This window comes from Rhincodon typus, chromosome 24, assembly GCF_021869965.1.
Source record: "Rhincodon typus isolate 14 chromosome 24, sRhiTyp1.1, whole genome shotgun sequence".
NCBI classification, from domain to species: Eukaryota; Metazoa; Chordata; class Chondrichthyes; order Orectolobiformes; family Rhincodontidae; genus Rhincodon; species Rhincodon typus.
Window position 1 is genome coordinate 34062299 of NC_063355.1, and position 21338 is coordinate 34083636.

A 21338-nucleotide genomic window follows, 5' to 3' on the forward strand; every position below is an offset into this window, starting at 1 on the left:
GCACAGCTATGAGCCAATCTACTAACATCTATGGTAAGTGAACAGCTCCAACAAGCAGTATCTGAGCCTGGTGTTGATTGCTGCCACATAATAGGTTGTGTGAAAGCTGAAGATCAGCCCAGATTCCAATCTGCAGAATGTTGAGTGAAAGATTTCCCTGTTGTACTGAACGGAGCACCCGCTGGCTGTACATGAAAACGGAAAAGGTAATTAAACATTCATTATTTTCTTCAGAATTTATTTTCCAAAATTGCTCCAAATTGGAAAATCAGTTATGAAACCACCATATTTTCCTTTAGCTACAACCCAAAATATCAGATTTTGTAAAAGAAAATATCTCCAACTCTCTCTTTTCTGCTTTAACCCAGGTTCAGAACAGTTGCTCCTTAACATTTCTTCTAAAAATTAATCCTAGAGGTCTGACCTGGTCTAAATTATTTCAGAATGTAGAGATTCTGAATTGGCTTAAGTGTTTAGTTTGTGGCGACAATTAAAATGCACCCGAGATGTCCTTTATAGCAGTTAAACATACTTTCAGTTTCTCCATTCTAGGATTTGGAATCCATCGATTTTCATCCCTCTGGTAGTCCATTAGTTCCTCTTCCAGGGGATAGATGTGTTTATCCATGAACATAGTCAGTTGATGGTACAACTCTTGGATGCGAGGAGATAGCCCTTCAGGTGAGACAATTAAATGTCCTTTAGGGACTGATACCAAATGTCTGCAATGGTTATTAAGTGAAAAGGTATATAGGAAGTTTGTTGCTGATGATCTCTGTCCGTTCCATGTCGAGTACTTTCTCACTGGAGGGTTTGGATTTCTAGTAGGGATTGATTTGAATTTTCTGAATCCTTCTCTTATTGCAAACATCCAGGACAACTCAGCCGTGTTCTCTGCAAGTTTTCCAGCTGTTTCAGCTTTAGCTGAACTTGCCTGACCTGAACAGAACATTACAAAAAGAAAGATGAGATTATGGAAATGTGCACATCCAGTGATGTGTGCAATGATGACAAAGATTCTAATTTGGATATCATAGAGTTGATTGAATATTTCACTATAGGACAAGCTTTTAATAGAATAAATATATAAGGGCTAGTAATATATCACCATAATATTTATTAGATACTACATTGCATTATATTAAGAAACTGTGCTGAAAACATTCAGAAACAGAAGATCATGTTCATTGTACTGCTTCATTGAAGATAGATAACTACCAACAGTGTTAGCTTGACTCAATGTTAACCCTCTCAACTGAATTTGAAGTTCCAAATTCAGCCTCTTGGACTAGAACATAGAGGCTAAGTTGATGGTCAGGTGCTGCAATAAACTGTTCTTAATGACTTTACCATGTGCAAAATGATTGTTGTTTTGTGACAAACATAACAATGTATAACTTTAATAGTAAAGTATTGATTATAAAGTGCTTTAGAATGTTGTGAAAACACTTTTTTAAAAAAATGAGAGCCAGAATAGAAAGTGTTGTTCTATCTTGCCTTCTCAAACCAATATTTATTTACTGATACCTTGAAAGGGCAAAATGTCACAGCCAGGAAATTTAAGCTGATTGGCTCGGCTTTAGTTGTCGGAAGGATCATTTACAGAGAAGTGGCCATTACAAACTTGCAATATGGTTGGTGGAAAAGACCATACCTTAAAAACTGGAATTCGTCGAGCAGGTTACTAGATTGCTGGAAGAAAGGCAAGTAGACATTGTACATTTGGATTTTCAACAGTTACAATTTCAACAATTACGATCACAATAGAATGTAATGGTACTGTGGGATTGGACAGCAGATCTAGGCTGGATTGGAAAAAAATTATCATTAATAGTAGAAGTTCCACATGGAAACTGCTTACAGATGGAATCTTACAAAGGTTGTGCATTGGCCTTTAACATTTCACAATTCATATCAATGATTTAAATGGAGCATTGGGAATACTGTTGGTAAGCGTACAGGTGCCACACAATCCGTGCTAGTGATAGACACCTTGAGGCGAAAATACGGTTACAATCTGACCTAGATATGATGGAGGAAAGGGCTGGGATCTGGCAGCTGACAATTAATGGAGATTCCGGAAACAATAATGACAAACACAGCCCGTGCCCGTCAAAGTCCTCCTTACCAATAGCTGGGATTTAGTGCTGAAACTGGGAGAGCTGTCTTGGAGAATGGTCAAGCAACAGCCTGAATGATCATACATACTAAATCATAACTTAAAGTCTCAGATAATACAATCACTATCCTTGGGTATGGCCTGTCCAACTAGCAACATAGACCCAGCAGAGGTGGGAGCACAGTGCTATACAATTAAATGATAGGTGTCCTTAACATTGACTTCTCAACAAGTCTCCTCCTCAGCTAATGTGTCAGTACCCCTCCACATTGAACACCACTTGGAGGAAGCACTGAAGGAGGCAAGACAGCAAGATATACTCTGGGTGGGGAATATAATGTCAATCATCGTGGTTCAGTGGCACCACTACTGACTGAACTGATTGGGTATTAAAGGACATTGCAGCTAGACTGGTTCTGTGACAGGTAGTAATGGAACCAACAAGAAAGAAAAACATACTTGATTTCATCCTCACCAATGTGCCTGCCACAGATGCATCTGTTCATGACAGTATTAGTAGGAATAAACAAGGTTCTACAAATATCCCTATCCTCAATTATGAGGAGCCCCAGCACATCAGTGCAAAAGATAAGGTTGAAACAATGCAATAATTCCCACCATGGTCATCTCTTCCAGCTGTGCTGGACTTGTTTCATTAGTTAGTGTGGTTTCTTCCTAGTGATAAAAGACATTCAGATTTAGCATCTGTTTATGAAGTTATTTTCGGCCTTTAGTCTTCCCAGGCCAGTAAATAATTTCAGAAAATCCTCTTTGAAGGCATGCTGATCAACTTTGTCCACTTTCCTGATAAGATTAATATCTATTCAATATTTTTTACTTAAATGAGAGGATTCATGATTCTGCATATCATACATCGTTTGTAATACATACTTTTCCTCATACTGAAATGTTGCCTGTACTTTTCTCTTGACTTTTAATTCGATCCCTCCTGGATTGTTTAACTGAGTTTTTATTGGCTGCAGGCAGTGCATTGATAACTACGGTTTGTTGTCCGATAAAACAGTTACACTTGCTTTAGCATCCAGCTTAATGTTGGTAGTATGTTCCTTGAAATATCTGCATTTCAGAATGCATGACTGGAGTCACTGAGCTCACCAAGGAAATAGTTTTATTCCTCATCTGGCAGAGATTCTTCGACTTCATGTATTGCCTTTTACGTGTGAAGAGATTTTCTTTGGAGCTATGAAGGTAGAGGAATTTTACTTCAACACATCTTCTGAAGATGGCTAATTTTCCTGTAGAGAAAGCATTCTATGATTGCAGGACACTGTGCCTCTGGGTCTTTTTGGCTCCACTGGCAGGATTTTATAGCATCCTGCACTTTCTGTCCTAATGGTAGCTTCTTTTCTGATGCTTCATTTACAGTCCTGTGCTTAAGGAACTAGATGGTCATTGGAGGTTACCTGAACCAAGGTTTTTCTTCACCTCTCAGCATAGCTGTATTCTGTTATGGATCTGTTTGTGTCACCAGTATTTTTTCTAAGACGAGAGTTTCCTTAAATTGCTATAAATTTGATAGGTATTGATCAACATTACTGACTACAATGAGGTCTCATTAATTCTGCTTTTAGGTCTCCACACTTTTGTCCATTAACCAGCCTATAAGGCCATTAATGAAAGCATTCACTGATACACCTGGATTCTGGGCCCTTTTTGAGTTTGGCCCTTTCCAGAACCTTATTGCTCTTCAAGCTAAAATTATTGTCAAGAACTTTTAAGACTTCGAATGTATCTGATGTCTCATTGATGCTTTGTCTTGCAAAAACATTGTCTGCTACTGTTCCTATAGACGGACTCACTGGCCAATCCTGAAGCAATTCTGTATCACAAAAATCTTTTGCTCCAAAGTGTCCAGTCTGAGTTTGATTTGGCTGCCTTCCATGTGGCTAAACCTTTCAAGTAGTGCAAACTCACCTCGGCTCCTTCTACAACACCTTCCAAACCTGCAAACTCTACCGCCTAGAAGGGCAAAAGCAGCAGATGCATAGGAACATCACCACCTGCAAGCCAAACACAATCCTAACTGGGAATTATATCATCGCTCTTTCACTGTCACGGCATCAAATCTTAGAACTCCTTTCCCAACAGCACTGTGGGTGTTTCTATATCCCATGCACTGTAGCAGTTCAAGAAGGCAGATCACCACTACCTTCTCAAGAACAATTAGAGATGGGTAATAAATACTAGCCAAGCCAGAGATGCCCACATCACATGAATGATTTTTTTTTAATCCATTGTTTTTTTGTGTAGATTACTTAAGTTTTACATTTCTCTTCCAGTATTGGAAGTTTTCCCACATTGCTCAGCCTTATACCAACTCCCAGTGCAGAGTTATCCTGAAGAATCAATCAGCTGGACTAGACATTAATTTCTTAAACTTTACAAAACTCCTGAAAAAGCAAATCAATTAATTTATTTCAATAATTTCTTCATTCCCTTCTTGCAGAGTGGTGAGTATTTATAGCCATTTTTTGGTTTTGATTTTCTGTGCTACCTTGCTGTCACCACGTGTGATGGAGCAACCTCAGATCAGGACTGCACGGTTTTTATTATAAATTACCCTTGCTAGGGGTCTGTTTTTTCCTAGTGCTGCTTGCCTATTTCATGGGTTGCTCACCTGATCTATGATCTTTGCTTGCTTCTTTGACGCAAAACCTGAGATTAGCAGATTGGCATTTTCTTCATAAGCCACTGCATTTCTCTGACACAGCCTTGAATGCCTCTCCAAGTTGATTTTCAGATTCTCACTGTCTCCACTTTATCCTTGGAGGAACGTTGGGATTCTTTGATTGTCTGCTAGTTCTGCAGTTTTGACATTACTTTTTCAGGTCTGACTGTTAATCTTCTTTAAAGTTGTCTTTCTAGTACTTTGGAGTCCATCACAGCTGCCACCATGTTGTATCTTAGTTCAGCTTTGCAGAGATGACTGAGATGTTGGTGTGTTCAAACGACAGCTAGTCTTTTAATTTATCAATGACATAACTAATGTGTATTACACTGCACACACCATGATCATTCTTTTCCCAAAGTGTGTTCCCAATTCAGGAGGTAGGGCACCAACATTAAAAATGGTTGGAACAAAAACAGAAGTTGCTGGAAAAGCTCAGCAGGTCTGGCAGCATCTGTGAAGAAAAAAAATCAGAGTTAACGTTTCAGGTCTGGTGACCGTTCTGAGGAAGGGTCACCTGACCCGAAACATTGACTCCGATTTTTCTTCACAGATGCTGCCAGACCTGCTGAGCTCTTCCGGCAATTTCTGTTTTTGTTCCTGATTTACAGCATCTGCAGTTCTTTCAGTTTTTATTAAAAATGGCTGATGTGGTCCATCAGTGCATGCGTAGATGCACTCACAACACAAGTGCAACAGCAAAGAACACACACAAACATGCAATTCCTCCTGGTTGGAACATCTTGCTTATTTCACTGCCAAAATAGCCAATCTCACAATTTTTGCTTGTGTCATCTTGAGTTCTAGGAGCACTAACACAGAAACGAAATCATTCAAACTACATTTCTGCATATGAATGTTTGTTGCTCCACCTTGTGGTGGTGTCCATAAATACTCTCATCTTCTTCCAAGTCCCTCAACCATATGTTTTCTTTCATACTCATTATCACATAGTCCCACACATGAACTCTTACAACCCTAATGCTTCAGTCACAATTTGGCTGAATGGGACAGACGTGGGGGACCAGTATGTCTTTTTCATAAGTACATGCAATTTCTAGCAGGTGTTCTTAGATAGTGCGCAGGAGTAGGAGAATCCTTGCTGTTCTTTCCCATTGTTAGCTGCTGAAGTCAAATATGGTATAACAGCTGGAGGCAGATAACCTGGTTAATGTGGCTCGGTACTGATTTGTATAGCTTAGTTTGACACGTATGTAGTGCCTTTATCTTTTGAGGTGATGCTTCATAAGAATATAAAAGTAGGAGCAGGAGTAGATCATTTGGCCCCTCAAACCTGTCGCCTATTCAACAAGATTATGGCTGATCTGTCACAGGACTCAACTCTTCTTTTGTGCCAGCTCAGCACAGCCATCAACTCATTTAGTCATTGTATGATGTGTTATTCTTCCAAAGCCATGCAGGACAAGTTCAATAGTCCAGTCCTTCCATCTAAATGTCTAAAATCCTGCCACTAATGGAAAACACTTGGAAGAATCTCACCTTGAAGTGACCGCTTATAAACTCCTTGGAGAATGGCTGCAACTCGGAAAAAGGTAAAAGCCATATAGAAATTCCAATTTTCGACAGGATTCATACCCATGTTATCACAGTACAGAGTAAGGTATTCCAGATCAGATGGGATTCCGAGCTCTGTCAAATCACAATTATTCAAACCTATGGTAGAAGGAACAGACATGTATAAATTGACATTGCAATTTATTATAAAATCATCAGTTAGCTGTTATGCAAGAAGCTGAGCAAGCTACTTATGAATTCTAAGCTCAAAACTCAACATTCACCAAAACATTCCACTCACTGCCAGTGCCACGACACCTCCTCACGGCTAATTTGAAGAATTTATGAATGGCAAGTAGTTTTCACGAAGATTAGACCAGAAGAAGAACTAGTAAATAGTGTGTGTTGTTGTTTCAGTATTGGCAACACTTTGTAACACTACATTTATTGCTAACTTTTACCACCACTAGAAATGTCAATGATCAAATATTTTCTGTCACCGATATGGGTATTTCTTTCTGCACCAGTTTTAAAATATTATTTTACAGGACATTATACTGGTGTATCACATTTGAGCAGCAGAAAATGATGTTTGAATTGAAAGCTAAGGTTTAATCACCATCTCTCTGTTGCGCTTCCATGGGAATAACTTGGCTTAAAAAAAAAGTAGTAAATGCTCCACCCAAAAGCATAGAAATTTCACACTTCAGTGATTAAAAAAAAATCTTTCCACATTATTTTTCTGTTTGCTTCTATTTAATGGATTTAATTTAATTCAACTGGGTACAGTGGTTAGACCCCACCTGGAGCAGTGAACAGATCTGGGCACCACACCTTAGGAAGGACATATTGGTCTTGGAGGGAGTACAACATAGGTTTACAGGAATGATGCCCGGACTTCAAGGGTTCAGTTTTGAGGACAGAGTATACAAATTAGGTCTGTTTTCTTTAGAATTTAGAAGTTTAAGGGGTGATCTGATCAAAGTCTTCAAGATATTAACAGGAAAGTCAGGATAGATAAAGATAAACCATTTGCACTGGTTGGAGATTCTAGAACTAGGGGGCATACTCTGAGAATTAGGGCCAGACCATTTAGGAGAGATGTTAGGAAACAGTACATACAAAGGGTTTGGAACTCTGTTCCACAAATGCCAGTTGATTCTAGGTCAGTTGATAGTTTTAAATCTGGAATAGGTACATTTTTGTTAAGCGAATATATTAAGGGATATCGGTCAAAGGCAGCTATGTGGGGTCAGGCCACAGATCAGCCATGATCTCATTAAACGGTGGAACAGACACACAGGCTGAATGGCCTACTTCTGTTCCTATGTACAGTTACACGAGCACTGGCAGGTGATATTTATATCGTGGTAATCAGTGTCAGCAGATGGTTTTACTACAGAACAGTTCAGATTAATCCACATGACTTACTCTTCAACTGAAAAGTCAGAAATGGCTTCTAACCACAGAGGTAATTATTTGTGGCTTCCTTCAGTTGTCATTGGAAACTGGTGAGAGCCATGGAGGTGGCAATACAAGTAGGAGAAGAGATACTAGGATGCAAAAAGTTTTTGAAGGAAGCATGGATCAGTGACCACACTTGTGATCTTAAAAGAAGACAGGAAGATATTTCAGCAAAAAAAAAACATGAAACCTGGGACTTGAAAACCTGCCAAGATCGGAAATCAAATGACTTTTGATACCAGATGTTTTCAAAGAATTCTTAGGCACGCACTGGAAGGATTGTATGTTCAACATTAAAGTAAGACAATGCTCAGAATAGCCTCCGGTTTCATCCAACATTTGTAAAAATTGATCAATTAGTTTGACCATGTCACTTGACATCCTGCATTCATGGTGGCCAGCCCTTTAGACATGCATGGTTCCTGCTGAATGTAGAAGAGGAGGTGGCCAAGCTGAACCAGCTCCAGACATTCAGCAAAAATCTCTAGCTGATACCAGATACTGGAGTGAGTCAAATTTCAAAATATTCTTCATGTTTGTGGCCAGCGATCCCTCTGATTTTCTTCACAGCTGCACGGGCTTTCAAGTCCCACCTGCAGCAGTGACTTTTGTAGCCACACAGCTTACAGGGAACATTGGACACTGCATTTAACAATCAAGTCCTTAGAAGAAATAAAGTGTTTTTAAAATCAGAAAACTGAAAAAAAATGACAGAAGGTCATGCTTCAAGTTTTATTTCAAAGATTTATCACTGAAAGTATCTAAAGAGGAAGTAGATGGATTTTTGAAATACCAGGGAATTGAGGCTTTGATGAGTGGGCACAAAAGAGAAGGCCTCAGGCAGATCAGCCATATCTTTTTGAATAGCAGGGCAGGCTTACGGGGCCAAGTGACTTCATCCTGCTCCTACTTTTTATGTTAAGCATCTAACCTAGACTAGCACTTCAATTCTGTGCTTCCTTCTCTCTTATTTCATGTAGTTGCTTTTGCATGTTAGTTATTCAGGATCCTGTCATTCATACCTCATTTAGACATACACAGAATCAAAACTACTGCAGATATTGAAAATATCAAAAAGATTTTTGTTTCCACATTGTATGACTCCATGACTTCAAATATTATCTGTTTCTCTTTCCACAGTTGGTTACAAAATTTCAGCACTATTTGCTTTCAGCTCAGATTTCCAGTATCAGTACAGTATTTTGCTCTTGTCCAAAAATCAACTGTTTGATGATTTGTCTCATTGTTATTTGTAAACTCTGCTTTGTGCAAATTGGTTGCTTTGGTTTCCTATGAAACAAGTAATTACACCCTGGGAAAGGCACAGTATAAATGTAAACAGTTTATTTGAAAGAACCACCAAGGTCCAAGTGTAAGTAAGCAGCATTACTCACATTACCTTTCAAGATGGGGAAATCCAGAGGAAGATAGTGTGCCAAACAACTACATGCCACATCACAAATGGGATCGCCCAAGGTGGACAGTTCCCAGTCCAAAATCGCCAGCACCTCAGGCTTCTCAGGATGAAAAATCAGATTGTCCAATCTAAATTTTTGAGGAGATAGGTAAAGTACAGATGTCCGGTAGTTGAAATTGAGAATGGAGAGAGAGAGAGAAAGGAAGAGAAAATGGGAGGCAGAAGAGTGAGAGAAAAAAAAGGGAAAAAGTGTGCGTTAAATGAATTTTGATTTATAAAACTGATGCATAATGCTCACTACAAATTGGACTCTTAAGTGTGGAGAAGGGTTTACTGAAACAATGGTGCAAGGTTTGTAGAGATGCACTGTGGCCCACAGTTTAAATCCAATCTTTACAACCCAGTAAAATTTAAATCTTAACCTTAAAAGTTATTCTCAAATGCTACCTCCAAATCGGCCCAAACTTTATCTGTTGAAACTATTACCAAGCATTTAAGTAGTTACATTATATACCTGAAGTCCCCATGCACAATTGTGGTCTTTTCATGAGTTGGGAGGTTTTCTGGAAGCCATTTTATGAGCTGTTCCATTGCCTGAATGTTATGAGTCTCACTTGCTCGGTACTGTTCAGTCCACGTACAAACTTGGCGCTGAATGTAGCTGCCTAAGCATAAATATTATTATCAGGTAAGTATAATACCAGGAAAGCCCTTGCAAGAAAATGAAAAGCAGCTGATCAAACTCTTGGAAGAAGCAAGGGATTAAGCAAACAATTCCATTGTCGACTTGTGCAGATTTGAACTTCCATATTTTTCTTAGCTATATCACATTGTTTATACACCAGATTTCCTACAATGGCTTTTTGAATGTACACACTGCTCACTGTGATACAGAGGTTATCAGATCAGAGGCTTCCTGGGGTTTATTCCCGGTCTGGGCTGAATTAGCCAATTGCAGCTTTTGGACTTTTACAATTTGCTTTGGTGATATTGGCTAGAAGGAAACAAAATGAGCCAGTTTAATGCACAATCTAATGTACACTTAATGAGAATGATAATGAGTCATGCCAACATGGAGGCAGCAGTAGTGACAAAATGATCTGGTCCTCTGGCAAACAGGATAGAATGAGAGGTTATGTCTCTGATTTATCAGCAAGAAAGATCCTGGTTCACACTTGGCATGATAAAAGTGCTAAGGAGAATAGGTAGGGCAAAAGCTAAAAAGAGGGTTATGAATTATCCCACACTATAAAAATAATTGATCCATAGGAATAAGTAAAAAACGAAATCTAACCAAATTCAAAACTCAGGACAGTATATAAGAACAAATGCATGCGAAGTTTTAACTGATTCAAATCTGTAGGTAGTCCTTACCATGTTTTCCATAATCATCTAATCCAGCAGCATGGATGTCAACCTGATGAATCTGGCAGAGAACATGGTTCATGGCACTGTAAATTTCTGTTCGTTGACGAGCAGATTGTCCTGGTAGTGTTGGATCCTTAAATATTCTCCCTGGGCAGTATTCCATCAGGTAGAAGGAAGTCCCAAGAACACTGGAAAAAAGGGAAAATTACTATGAATACCATCTCTGTTAGTAAAGTTAAAATATAGTTAAGATATTGCATACCGATATTTTAATATAAAACTCAGCCAGTGATCCCAGAATAGTATTATATTTGAATAAGTTATTGCTTTAAAAAATGCTGTTGAATTTTTCAATCTTTCATCCAAAAGGGGACACTGTTCATACAAAATTACTTCGAGGAAAGAAGCAAATGTACCAAACCAAATTTGCAGACAACACAAAAATAGACAGAAAGGCAAGTTGCAAAAGGGATACAAAACAGATACAGAGAGATATTGATAAGTTAAGAGGGCAAAAAGTTGGCAAATGGACTACAATGTGAAAAAATGTGAAGTTGTTCATTTTTGGAAGGGAGAACAAAAGAACAAAGTATTATTTAAATATAGAAAACTGCAGAAAGCTGCAACAACAAACTTGGAGCCAGGTGTGCATGAAACATAGAAAGCTAGCACACAGGTGAAGCAGGTACTCAGGAAGGCTAATGGAAAGTTGGCCCTTATTTCAAGTGGTCTAGAGTGGGGAAGTCTTGCTGCAGCTGTATAAGATGCTAGTGAGACTGCACCTGGAATACTGTGAGCAGTGTTGGTCCTCATTTTTTAAAGAAAAGATTGGAGGCAGTTCAGAGAACATACATTAGGATAATCCATGATATGCAAGATTGTCTTATGGGCAAAGGTTAAACAGGTTAGGACTCTATTCATTCAAATTTAAAAGAATGCGAGGTGATCTCATTGAAACATATAGGATTCTTCACGGCTTGACAGGCTAACTACTGAGAAGATCTTTCCCCTCATGGGAGGGTGTTGCTCCAGTAGGCACTGTTTTAGAATTAAGGGGCACCAATTTAAGACTGAAAAGAGGAGGCTTTTCTTCTCTCAGTGGTTTGAGTGTCTTTGGAACTCATTGCCATGGAGAGCTGTGGGGCAGAATCCTTCTGTATATTTAAGGCTGAGATAGATAGATTCTTCATCAGTGGAGGAATGAAGGGTTAAGGAGAAAGGCAGGAAAATGGATATGAGAAATGTCAGACCAGCCGCGATCCTAATGAATGGTGGAGCAGGTTTGATGGACTGACCGGCCCACTCCTGTTCCAACTTTTTATGGCCTTACAGTCTAAACATATGAATTGGGAGCTGAAACAAGAAGAACCTACCTTTTCACTGGATTTTTGAGATCAGGAATCAGGTGTCAAAGATCAGCCAGTTAGGCTCCGCTCCATTAAAAACATGCAAGGATTTAAAAGGGCCTTGGCATTTCTTAGCACTCAGGGGGAACTGCATGGCAGCTATTGCTGCTTTTGAGACTGTAACCCTAGAGATCGGCTTGCAAACCCATTGGTGGTCATGACCCATTCTTTAGGAGATCCTTCTTTTCTTTATTCATTCACAGGATGAGGGCGTCACTGGCCAGGCAGCATTTACTGCCCATCCCTAATTGCCCAGAGGGCAGTTAAGAGTCAACCAGATTGCTGTGGGTCTGGAGTCACATGTAGGCCAGACCAGGTAAGGATGCCAGTTTCCTTCCCTAAAGGACATTAGTGAACCAGATGGGTTTTTCCTCTAACAATTGGCAATGGATTCACAGTCATCATTAGATTCTTAATTCCAGATATTTATTGAACTCAAGTTCCACCATTTGCCATGGTGGGATTTGAACCCAGGTCCCCAGAACATTATCTGGATCTCTGGATTAACAGTCCAGCAATAATACCACTAGGCCTTCGCCTCCCCTGTTATAACATATGTAAAGCTTTGACTCCAGCTCTATCCTTCATCCTCTGGATATCTGTGATAGGACAAATTCCAACTTGGCTCTAAGCCCATTGCCCCATTTCAATTAATGGAGCATATCAAAACAAATGGCATCACCTGCATAGACAATGCTGACAGAAAAAAAAAGTACACCCTTTAAATCTTATTTTATATTTATTCTCTCCATCCCAGTGGGGACATTTATTTCCTTCCGATGTCCATCTCAGATGCTAAACAAGGTATACAACTTCCCTTACTGTGACTCATAAATGTGTTTCAGCAGCACCAAAAGACTGAATGTTCCCATGAACCACATCAGCTATTTTTTTCAGCAGCTCATTAAAATTGATGATTTAGTGCTGAATGTTGTATTGGGTATTACGTCTACTTGCAACTGAGCCACATTCCGTTTGATTCATTACTTTCATGATAAAGGTGCAGTATAAATGTATTTTGTTATTTCAAAGATCTAATTCCCACACAATGTAGAAAAGTAGACACTTTGACTTTATCAGGTTCCAGAGGTGAATGACAACACCTTGAAGAATAAATCATCCAGCTTCCATAGTCATCCAGTTTCTTCATAGTCCCCTTCTTTTCCTTTCCATTTGTTGATTATCATTATATTACTGACACACACAAATAGCTTATACACACAGCTACGGAGTTTGACTTTTTACCTGGGGTCCTCACAGATGGCAAGAGTCCTGGGAACAGGAACTCCCATGGATCCAAGAGCTTTCATCACCCTGAATGGACCAAATATAAAAATGAAACTTAGCCTCCCAAAACATAGTAGGCAACTATGTGACTGAAAAAATTTCAAGCATTCAAAACAGAACACAATTAACTGTACACCCACTCTACAGCTCCCCCATTTTTGTTTTACTAATTTTCTCTTCTCATCCTGTAAAGATGCTACTTTTCGCTGGCATATATTACAATAGATACTGAAAGTTTGATATTAAGTGCTGGCAAAATATTTGACTGTGTGGTGCTTCACAAATATGACTAACCAGGAGTTCATCCAATTACCACATTTTTATGCAGCAGGTAATCAAGATTTGGGAACCTGCCTAAATGTCCCCTCCTCTATCCAGGGTCACTGAAGCTCATATTGATAAATAGTTGAAACTAACTGAATTGGCATAGTTGGGAATTAAACTTGAAATCTTCCTTATCAGTACCAGGCATTAAGGAGCTATGAGCTGAAAATTTTATTTTTATTAAGTGGTGGACCCAGGGCCCTGGAATTTGTGGCACCTGAGAGCAGCTTAAGAACTAAACAATCTGAGCGCCTGATTGAGTGAAGAGGAATCAGTTTTGTAAGACGTAGTGACCCCCTCCATTTTATGCACAAACCTGTATTCTCTTTTCACCGCGTGTGCTGATTGCAGAAGTTTTCCGGGTGGTTTCTTTCTTAGGATCAGCTGTTGATCGCCACTCCGCATGTGATAGGTAAAGTTAGATTGGCCATGACTAAACTGCCGGAGAGTCAATGGCTCTGAAACCAGACATAGCATAACAATCAAATTTCATCAATACAATGGTGTTGCAACCCACTCAGGTAGTGCACTGTAAATCAAGCCTCACTATTCCTGGAAACATACTGAATGTTAAAGTTTCTTTAAAAGAATGATAGTTTCCTAAAGTGCCTGATTGTCAGACCAAGGTTGATAGAAACCACAAACCACATTTCTGTACTGAACGAGAATAATTATTTACTACAAGTAATTAGACTTTAGCTACAGATGAACAGGTATGAACTACTAACTAACTCTAACCTCCTCATTATAAACTGCCCCCTCCCCCTCTCTCTCTCTCACACACACACACACACATACACAGGCTAGACAGAAACAAATAGGGAAAATAGATTATTGGTAGAAGTAGAAAAAAAAGGGATGTCAGTTCAATGGTCTTTGCTTCCCTGTTCTGATGTTGAGGTAACCCTTCTTCATCTGGCCAGGCACCCTGTTCAGATATCTTTCCTGGAGGCTTCTGTTGGTTTGTAAGTAGTACAAGGTGGCATATTCATTTGGAAAATGTCTTGGATTTACCAATTCAAAATTCACAGCTTACAGCAACTGCTGCAGGGAAAGTAATTGCTTTACTTCAGGACTAAACGGAGTTTTTGACTGCAGGCAACAGGCAGCCTCTTGGCTGGGTGAAGATCTGCACACATTTTCTTTCTTTCTCTGTGTCTCTGAAACTTGTTTCCAGCTCCAAGCTGCTCAGCTACCCAAAAGCCAATCACACAATTGTTTGTAAGCAAAAGATTTCTGTCACTGTTAATTGCCATTAGTTTAGAGACAAATCAGCTTCTTGTTGTCAACAAGAGCTGTATCAGTACACACCCTTGGTTCCAGATTGTCTACACTCTGAACTTCAATTACTGCTTTTTCAAACAGTTGTTTACAATGCCTGTGATAGGGATCAGTTATTTGCTTTCAAAACTGAAGTTACTTTTTCACACAATGGTTTTTAAAACAGTTCTTTTTCATCTCAGTCCGCAGTTTTTAAAAGCACAAACATAAAAAGACAACAAGGTGTGGAGCTGGATGAACACAGCAGGTCAGGCAGCATCAGAGGAGCAGGAAAGCTGACGTTTCGGGTCTGGACCCTTCTTCAGAAATCTGAAGAAGGATTTCTGAAGAAGGGTCCAGACCCGAAATGTCAGTATGGTAAGCTGCTGGTTCTCTCTGGCCAAACTCTTACAGATGTAAATTTGATTATCCTGAAAGAAGTAAGCAAGACAAATCAAGCTACAATACAGTAAACGTGCAAACAACCAACAATAGACTTCCTCAAGCAGGTAGATGCTTTGAGTTCTAGCAGATCATACTAAATAAATCTGAGACCGACTCTCAGAAATGAGAAGAACCTTAAAGCTTTTCAATAATTCACTTAGCAAAAAGCAACCCTCAGTTTCTAATGTGAAATTAAATTTCCCTGTTTGAGTTAAAATAATTTGATGCTAAAGTAACTGGGCAATAGTACCATAACTCAATACAGTACACAACGTGGTAGAACTATGAATACAAAAGTACTAACTATACATTTCCCTACTGAGACAGAGAAACTCCAGGTGATGATATTTCTAAAACTCTTCTCTCTACATTGACTATTGCACAAACTATATTGAGCTGCAAAGTTTGTATTGGATCTCAAATTCCTTCTGGTTCAATAACTGAAATTCAAAAAGGAAAACATTTATTCAATTTGACCTACAATTCAGCTTGATCTTCTAGAATTTTAGCACACTATGCATTGGTTCATATAATTTCATACAGTGTGACACTAGTTTCATTCTGATCACGTATCAAAGTCATTTAGCTATCTGAAGTGGGATCATTCAGAAACTGTTCTAACAGTGTCTCACTGTAAGGAAGTTACTTCACAAGTACATGTACCTTTAGTGTAGAATTTGCGTCATAGCATAATGTAGGACAGTGAAGCACCTACCTCCTGAACTTAGCCCCAAAGTGGTCTGGAGGTACTCCTTCAGACGGTCTGTAGGAATGTCTGTGTCTTTACGAACAGCTTGCGTACCATACACGTAACCATGCAATGGGAACCTCAGCAATGACTCCAACTTCTGAATGGCTGTAGTTGTGTCTCCAACCTGGAAAATGAGACACCTTTGCCACGTTGCTTTCAGCTGATGATTCCCTGTTTCCATATAGCAGTACAAACCTTCACATGACTGAAACGACAATCTCTTCATTGTCTTCACAAGTAAAAGAACCACCAAGTGCACTATTCAGGTGAGAAAGATCTCTAGCGAGAAATGCTCTTGTCCTCGGTCCCTTAATTCTTGAATGGGAAAAGCTAGATATGATTTTTGCTCCTGATTTTTTTTTAATTAACGGAATAAGACCGGCATTGTTGCCCATCCCTAATTGCTCAGAGGACAGTTAAGAGTCAACCACATTGCTGTGGGTTGGCAGTCACATGTAGGCAAGGATGGCAGTTTCCTTTCCTAACGGGCATTAGTGAACCTGGGTTTTTCAGACTATCACCAATCGTTTCTCTCAATTCCAGATTTTTATTGAATCCTTCTGCTGTGGAAGGATTTGAACCTGGATCCCTGGAACATTAGCTGAGTCCCTGGATTAACAGTCCAGCGATAATATCACTAGGCCATTACCTCCCTTGCCAAGTGGTAACCTATAAAATATGCAAGTGTGCATTTAGGATCAGGACTGTTGAGATTCACATCTGATTCATACGTATAGAATGGTTAAATGGCCAAGGTATCAGAGGTCTGAGGGAGACTATATGACCACACCCCGGAGAAAAAAACACTGCTGATCTTGGAGGAAAAGCCATAGAACATTAATTATTTATGAAAATTATACATTAATTATTTCTAGATTACGAATGTACCTCTTTTTCCAATCATGATGCACTGTGTGCTATGGCCCTGCAAATTATTTTTCAGTGGCTGGCAACTGTCTACAACAGCTTTACCTTAATTGTAATCATCCCAAGCTGAGCTGCTGGTTCCAGGTTTCGTCCAGAGTCATCAAGATAAATTGATTCTGTAGGGTGGACTTTCAGATGTTCTAAACAAAGTTTGTAGATCTCAGGATTTGGCTTTTTAATTCCTTCACGGCATGATTCAATAATCTGCAAACATTGAAGTAAACCTAAGCAAACAGTGTTGGTAAAGTCCTTCATTTTAATCTTCAGTGGTATAATTTCTACATCTAGGCCTCAAAATTTATTTACTTGTTGCTGTTGTACTCATAGAATTGTTATAGCGCAAAACAAGACCATTTAGTCCATTATGTCTTTGCACCAGCTCGCTAACTGAAGAAATCACTAAGTGCCATTCCTCCACAGTCTCCTTATAACTGCCTCAAACATTCTTCCTTTTCTGATAACTGCTTGATTCCTTTTGGAACACTTCAATTAAGTGTGCCTCCACCACATTCTCAGGCAGTACAATCCAGATCTTCATAATCATTGCATGAAAAAGTTTTTCCTCGTGTTACATTTGCTTCTTTTGCCAATTGTTTTAGATCTGTGCCATCTTGTTTTTGACCTTTTTAAATGACTGGGCACAATTTCTCTCCATCAACTTTGTTGGGACTCCTAACTATTTTGAAAATTTCTATCAAATCTCATAGCCTTCTCTTCTCCAAGGAAAGCAGTTGCTCCAACCTACTTTCATAACAGAACTTCCTCATTCCTGGAACATGCTTGCTCATGCCCTCACAAATTGAGGCCAAATTTGTATCTTGTACAAGTTCAACATAACTTCTAAACAAAAAAAATCTGCAGCTGCTGGAAATCAGAAACTTCTGGGAAAACTCAGCAGCTGTGGCAGCATCTGTGGAGAGAAAGCAGAGTTAATGTTTTCTGGTCCAGTGACACTTCTTCAGAACAGAGTGTTCATAACCTCCCTGCTCTCGTACTCTATGCCCTATTATTAAGGACTGTATGTTTTATTGGCCATGCTCTCAACCTGTCCTGTCACTTTCAATGACTTACATACTTATTCGCGCAAGTCCACTTGACTAGCAACACACCCAGATTCACTTCCTTTACATCCATTTAGTAGCAGCAGTGTGTACCACCTTCAAAATGCACAACAGAAATTCACCAAAGCTCTTCAGAAAACACACGAGTGAGAACATCACCAGGTGCAAGTTCCTCTCCAAGTCATTCACCATGCTGCCTTGTAAATACAGTAGAGTCAACTTTGTCCCAGAGGAATATAGCGCTGCTCTCTCATTACACAGAAATGATTGTATAACCTAAGGACCACTGCGCCTCAGGCGAGAGACGAGCTTTAGAAGGTGGAACCATCATGGCAACCTCAGCCTGTGCAAGAATTGAACGCGTGCTATTGGCATCACTCTGCATCACAAACCAGCAGTCCAGCCAACCAAACAAACTGACGTCCACCTGGAAATATATCAACATTCCTTCAGTGTCGCTGGGTCAAAATCCTGGAACTCTCTTCCAAACAACAACATTCATGTACCTATTCCAAATGGACTGCTGTGGTTCAAGATGGCTGCTCACCACCAAGTTCTCAAGGGCAAGGAGGGATGGACAATAAATGCCAGCTCAACTAGCAAAGTCCACATTCCCTGAACAAATAAAAAATTGCAGGGAATAATGGGAAAACTGGTTAGATTTTAAAATCCGTTTATAACTTGGAGGACATTGCTTTCTTTATTTTTCCAATTTGTTCCTAATATTTTGTGCCTAGGTACCTTTATACCTAAGATGGCATGACAATAAACCTAATTCTAATACAATAATACATATATTTTACTGCCCATAATCAAAAGTATCTTTAGTAACTTTTTGTATTCATGTGACACATGCACTTATTTATAAAATAATTGAGAAAAATATCTTGTTTCAACGACACACAAGCTCATTACCGTAATAAGATTACAAAAGAATATCAGCCAGGGGTCATTACAGTCCATGTTTAGTCATTTATAACAGAAGTAGCAACACTTCTGCTAGTCTCATACATCTTCAGAAATGTAAGGCCTGATTATTCCGATATGATCCTTGCCAGCTGACTCTGCACATTGGCAAATTAGCCCAAACTCCATCCATCACCCTTTCCTGGTTTAAAGTCTTAATACAATCATTTTCAAATGCTTTATGGCTTTATTCAATTCTAAGCTTGCAAATTTCAGTTTAATCTATTTGAGACAGCAGGTTTGAACTTCTAATTCTAGAAAAACTAGGCAGCTCCTCTCCCACTCATCCAACGATTAGGTCTCTGTGCTCTGAATATGTTTTGTAAACTCTTTATATTTCTCGTTCTCTCCATTCCTACTGCCTCCGTAATACCTATATATCTGACCAGGTCTTCAATCGCCTCCCCTTTTACTCTCCTGCTTTACATCCTAATACCCGATTCCACAGTATCCATCCCATTTTGTGGCAAGTAGTATGAAGGTACAAGTTTCTGCTGCTCACCAAACTCCTTGACAAGCTTTGAAAAATACATGTGGACACCCACATACTTACTTAATCAGCATTTCCCATCTATGGGAGATGCAGTATTTCAGAAGCACAAGTTAGAATATCCATCAAGACCATCTCCTAAACAACAATGTAATGTTCACGGAGATAGTTTACAGTGAAATTCCTATTTATTTTGTATTTTCAACCCTTGTAGATGAAACTGGAAGTACAGCATAATAATTTCCTAGTTACCACTCACACCCTCGTATCCATTCACAAAGAGACTAAATAACAGAACTCAAAGTAGAGTCTTTCTCTATCTGTGGCATCAAGTGCTGACAGTCTAATGTTCAGCACTCCTGTACCAACAAGCATACCTAATCATAGTTCTTCCTTACACACTTACCGCACAAGATATACACAAAAGGAAATAGAATGAAGTGCTTGATCGGTTGTACTCACCACATCAAAATCAACTTTCTCCACAGGCAAGAAACTCTGGTCTTTGAACCAGAAGTTATTGGTCAGTATAGCAGTTTTCAATCCTTCCGCCCTGATACATTGGATTGCTTCTCTCATCGCAGGAATCTGATATTTCAGCTGACTTGTCATTGCTTGTAAACAGGGCTTGATTATATTAGAGGTCTGTTTCTATAAAGAAAAGGAAAACTGTTAAATGTTAGTGATAGAGAGAAGCAACCTCAGAGAGAGAGAAAATGTGAAAGGCAAGGAAGAATGATAAATAAGCAAGAGCTAGAAACAGCACATGAAAGTTGAGAAAGAGAAAGAAGAACAGGGAGAGAGCATAAAGTACATTAATAACAGTCTGAGTGAGGCTGACTGGGAAATCAGAAATAACAGGTAAAAGGTGAGAGATTACTAGTAATTTGGAGATATGGACTAAAAGGGAAAGAGTGTGCAAGACCAAAAAATCTAGTGTCTTGAAAAAAAAAAGGAAGAGAAAGATAGAGTTGCAAAAGAAAAGGAGCAAGATAGGGCTGAGACTTTGAAATGCAGTACATTGATGGTAAGTTAAACAGAGAGACAGAAAATAAGCGTAGGAATAGGCCATTCAGACCTTTGAGCCCAATCCATCATTCAATAAGATCATGGCAGATCATTCAACTCAGTGCCATGTTCCCACTTTCTCCCCATACCCTTTGATCCCTTTAGCCTTAAGAGCTAAGAACTATATCTAATTCTATCTTAAGGATTTGTGTTCACAATACCTCACATCCTAAGTTTCATACACAGACCATGCTGTTTAGCTTGGTGTTGAAGTGGAAGCTGGCCAATCAAGTTGCCCACAGAAAGCACAGGCTATTGAGACTTCCTAATGCCTGGTTACATACCAGCAATGAGAACAGAAATGGGCACAGAGGGTAAAAAAAAGAGTTAAACACAGCAATACTATAAGAACTTGAAAATAGAATAGTTAGGTGGTTTTTTTGACCAACCCAAATGGGCCAGGGAACCTTTTTTTGGGGCTGTAGACTTCTACGACTCTAAAACATGGTCTGTACCACTGAATGTGAATGGAAACAATGCAGCAAAGTAAACTAAGTTAAATCCTCCAGTCACTAACATCTTGCAGTGAAACCCACATTCCTGTTAACAAAGCAGAAGACAGGAAAAGGGCAGTGAATGAAAAATAAGAAAGGTGCAACAGGAAGTGGGGTGGCCAGGAATAAACAAAGGAAGCAAAGAACAATTTACCAGAATAATAAATCATAATATCAAACAGTCAGAAGGTCCCACAATTCTACAAGCAGAGGCATTTGGCACAGTCCAATCCATTTTTCAAATGTTCTATTTCTGCACTGGATACAGGAAGATAATATCTGAACAGT

At 39.2% G+C, this 21338-nt stretch overlaps 1 protein-coding gene across 3 annotated transcripts in view; it reads right to left on the reverse strand.

The window, feature by feature from the left end:
• LOC109923426 (acyl-CoA dehydrogenase family member 10) overlaps positions 1–21338 on the reverse strand; it is a 52193-nt gene that overhangs the window by 18919 nt on the left and 11936 nt on the right. For all 3 annotated transcript variants that reach the window (XM_048611202.1, XM_048611203.1, XM_048611204.1), the window contains exons 4-13: positions 19951–20139; positions 17017–17175; positions 16009–16168; positions 13906–14047; positions 13224–13292; positions 10579–10760; positions 9719–9869; positions 9187–9332; positions 6309–6482; positions 533–939 (exon numbers count right to left, since the gene is read on the reverse strand). In XM_048611202.1, coding sequence (XP_048467159.1) covers positions 533–939; positions 6309–6482; positions 9187–9332; positions 9719–9869; positions 10579–10760; positions 13224–13292; positions 13906–14047; positions 16009–16168; positions 17017–17175; positions 19951–20139 — 1779 coding nt within the window. The remainder of the gene's footprint in view (positions 1–532; positions 940–6308; positions 6483–9186; positions 9333–9718; positions 9870–10578; positions 10761–13223; positions 13293–13905; positions 14048–16008; positions 16169–17016; positions 17176–19950; positions 20140–21338) is intronic.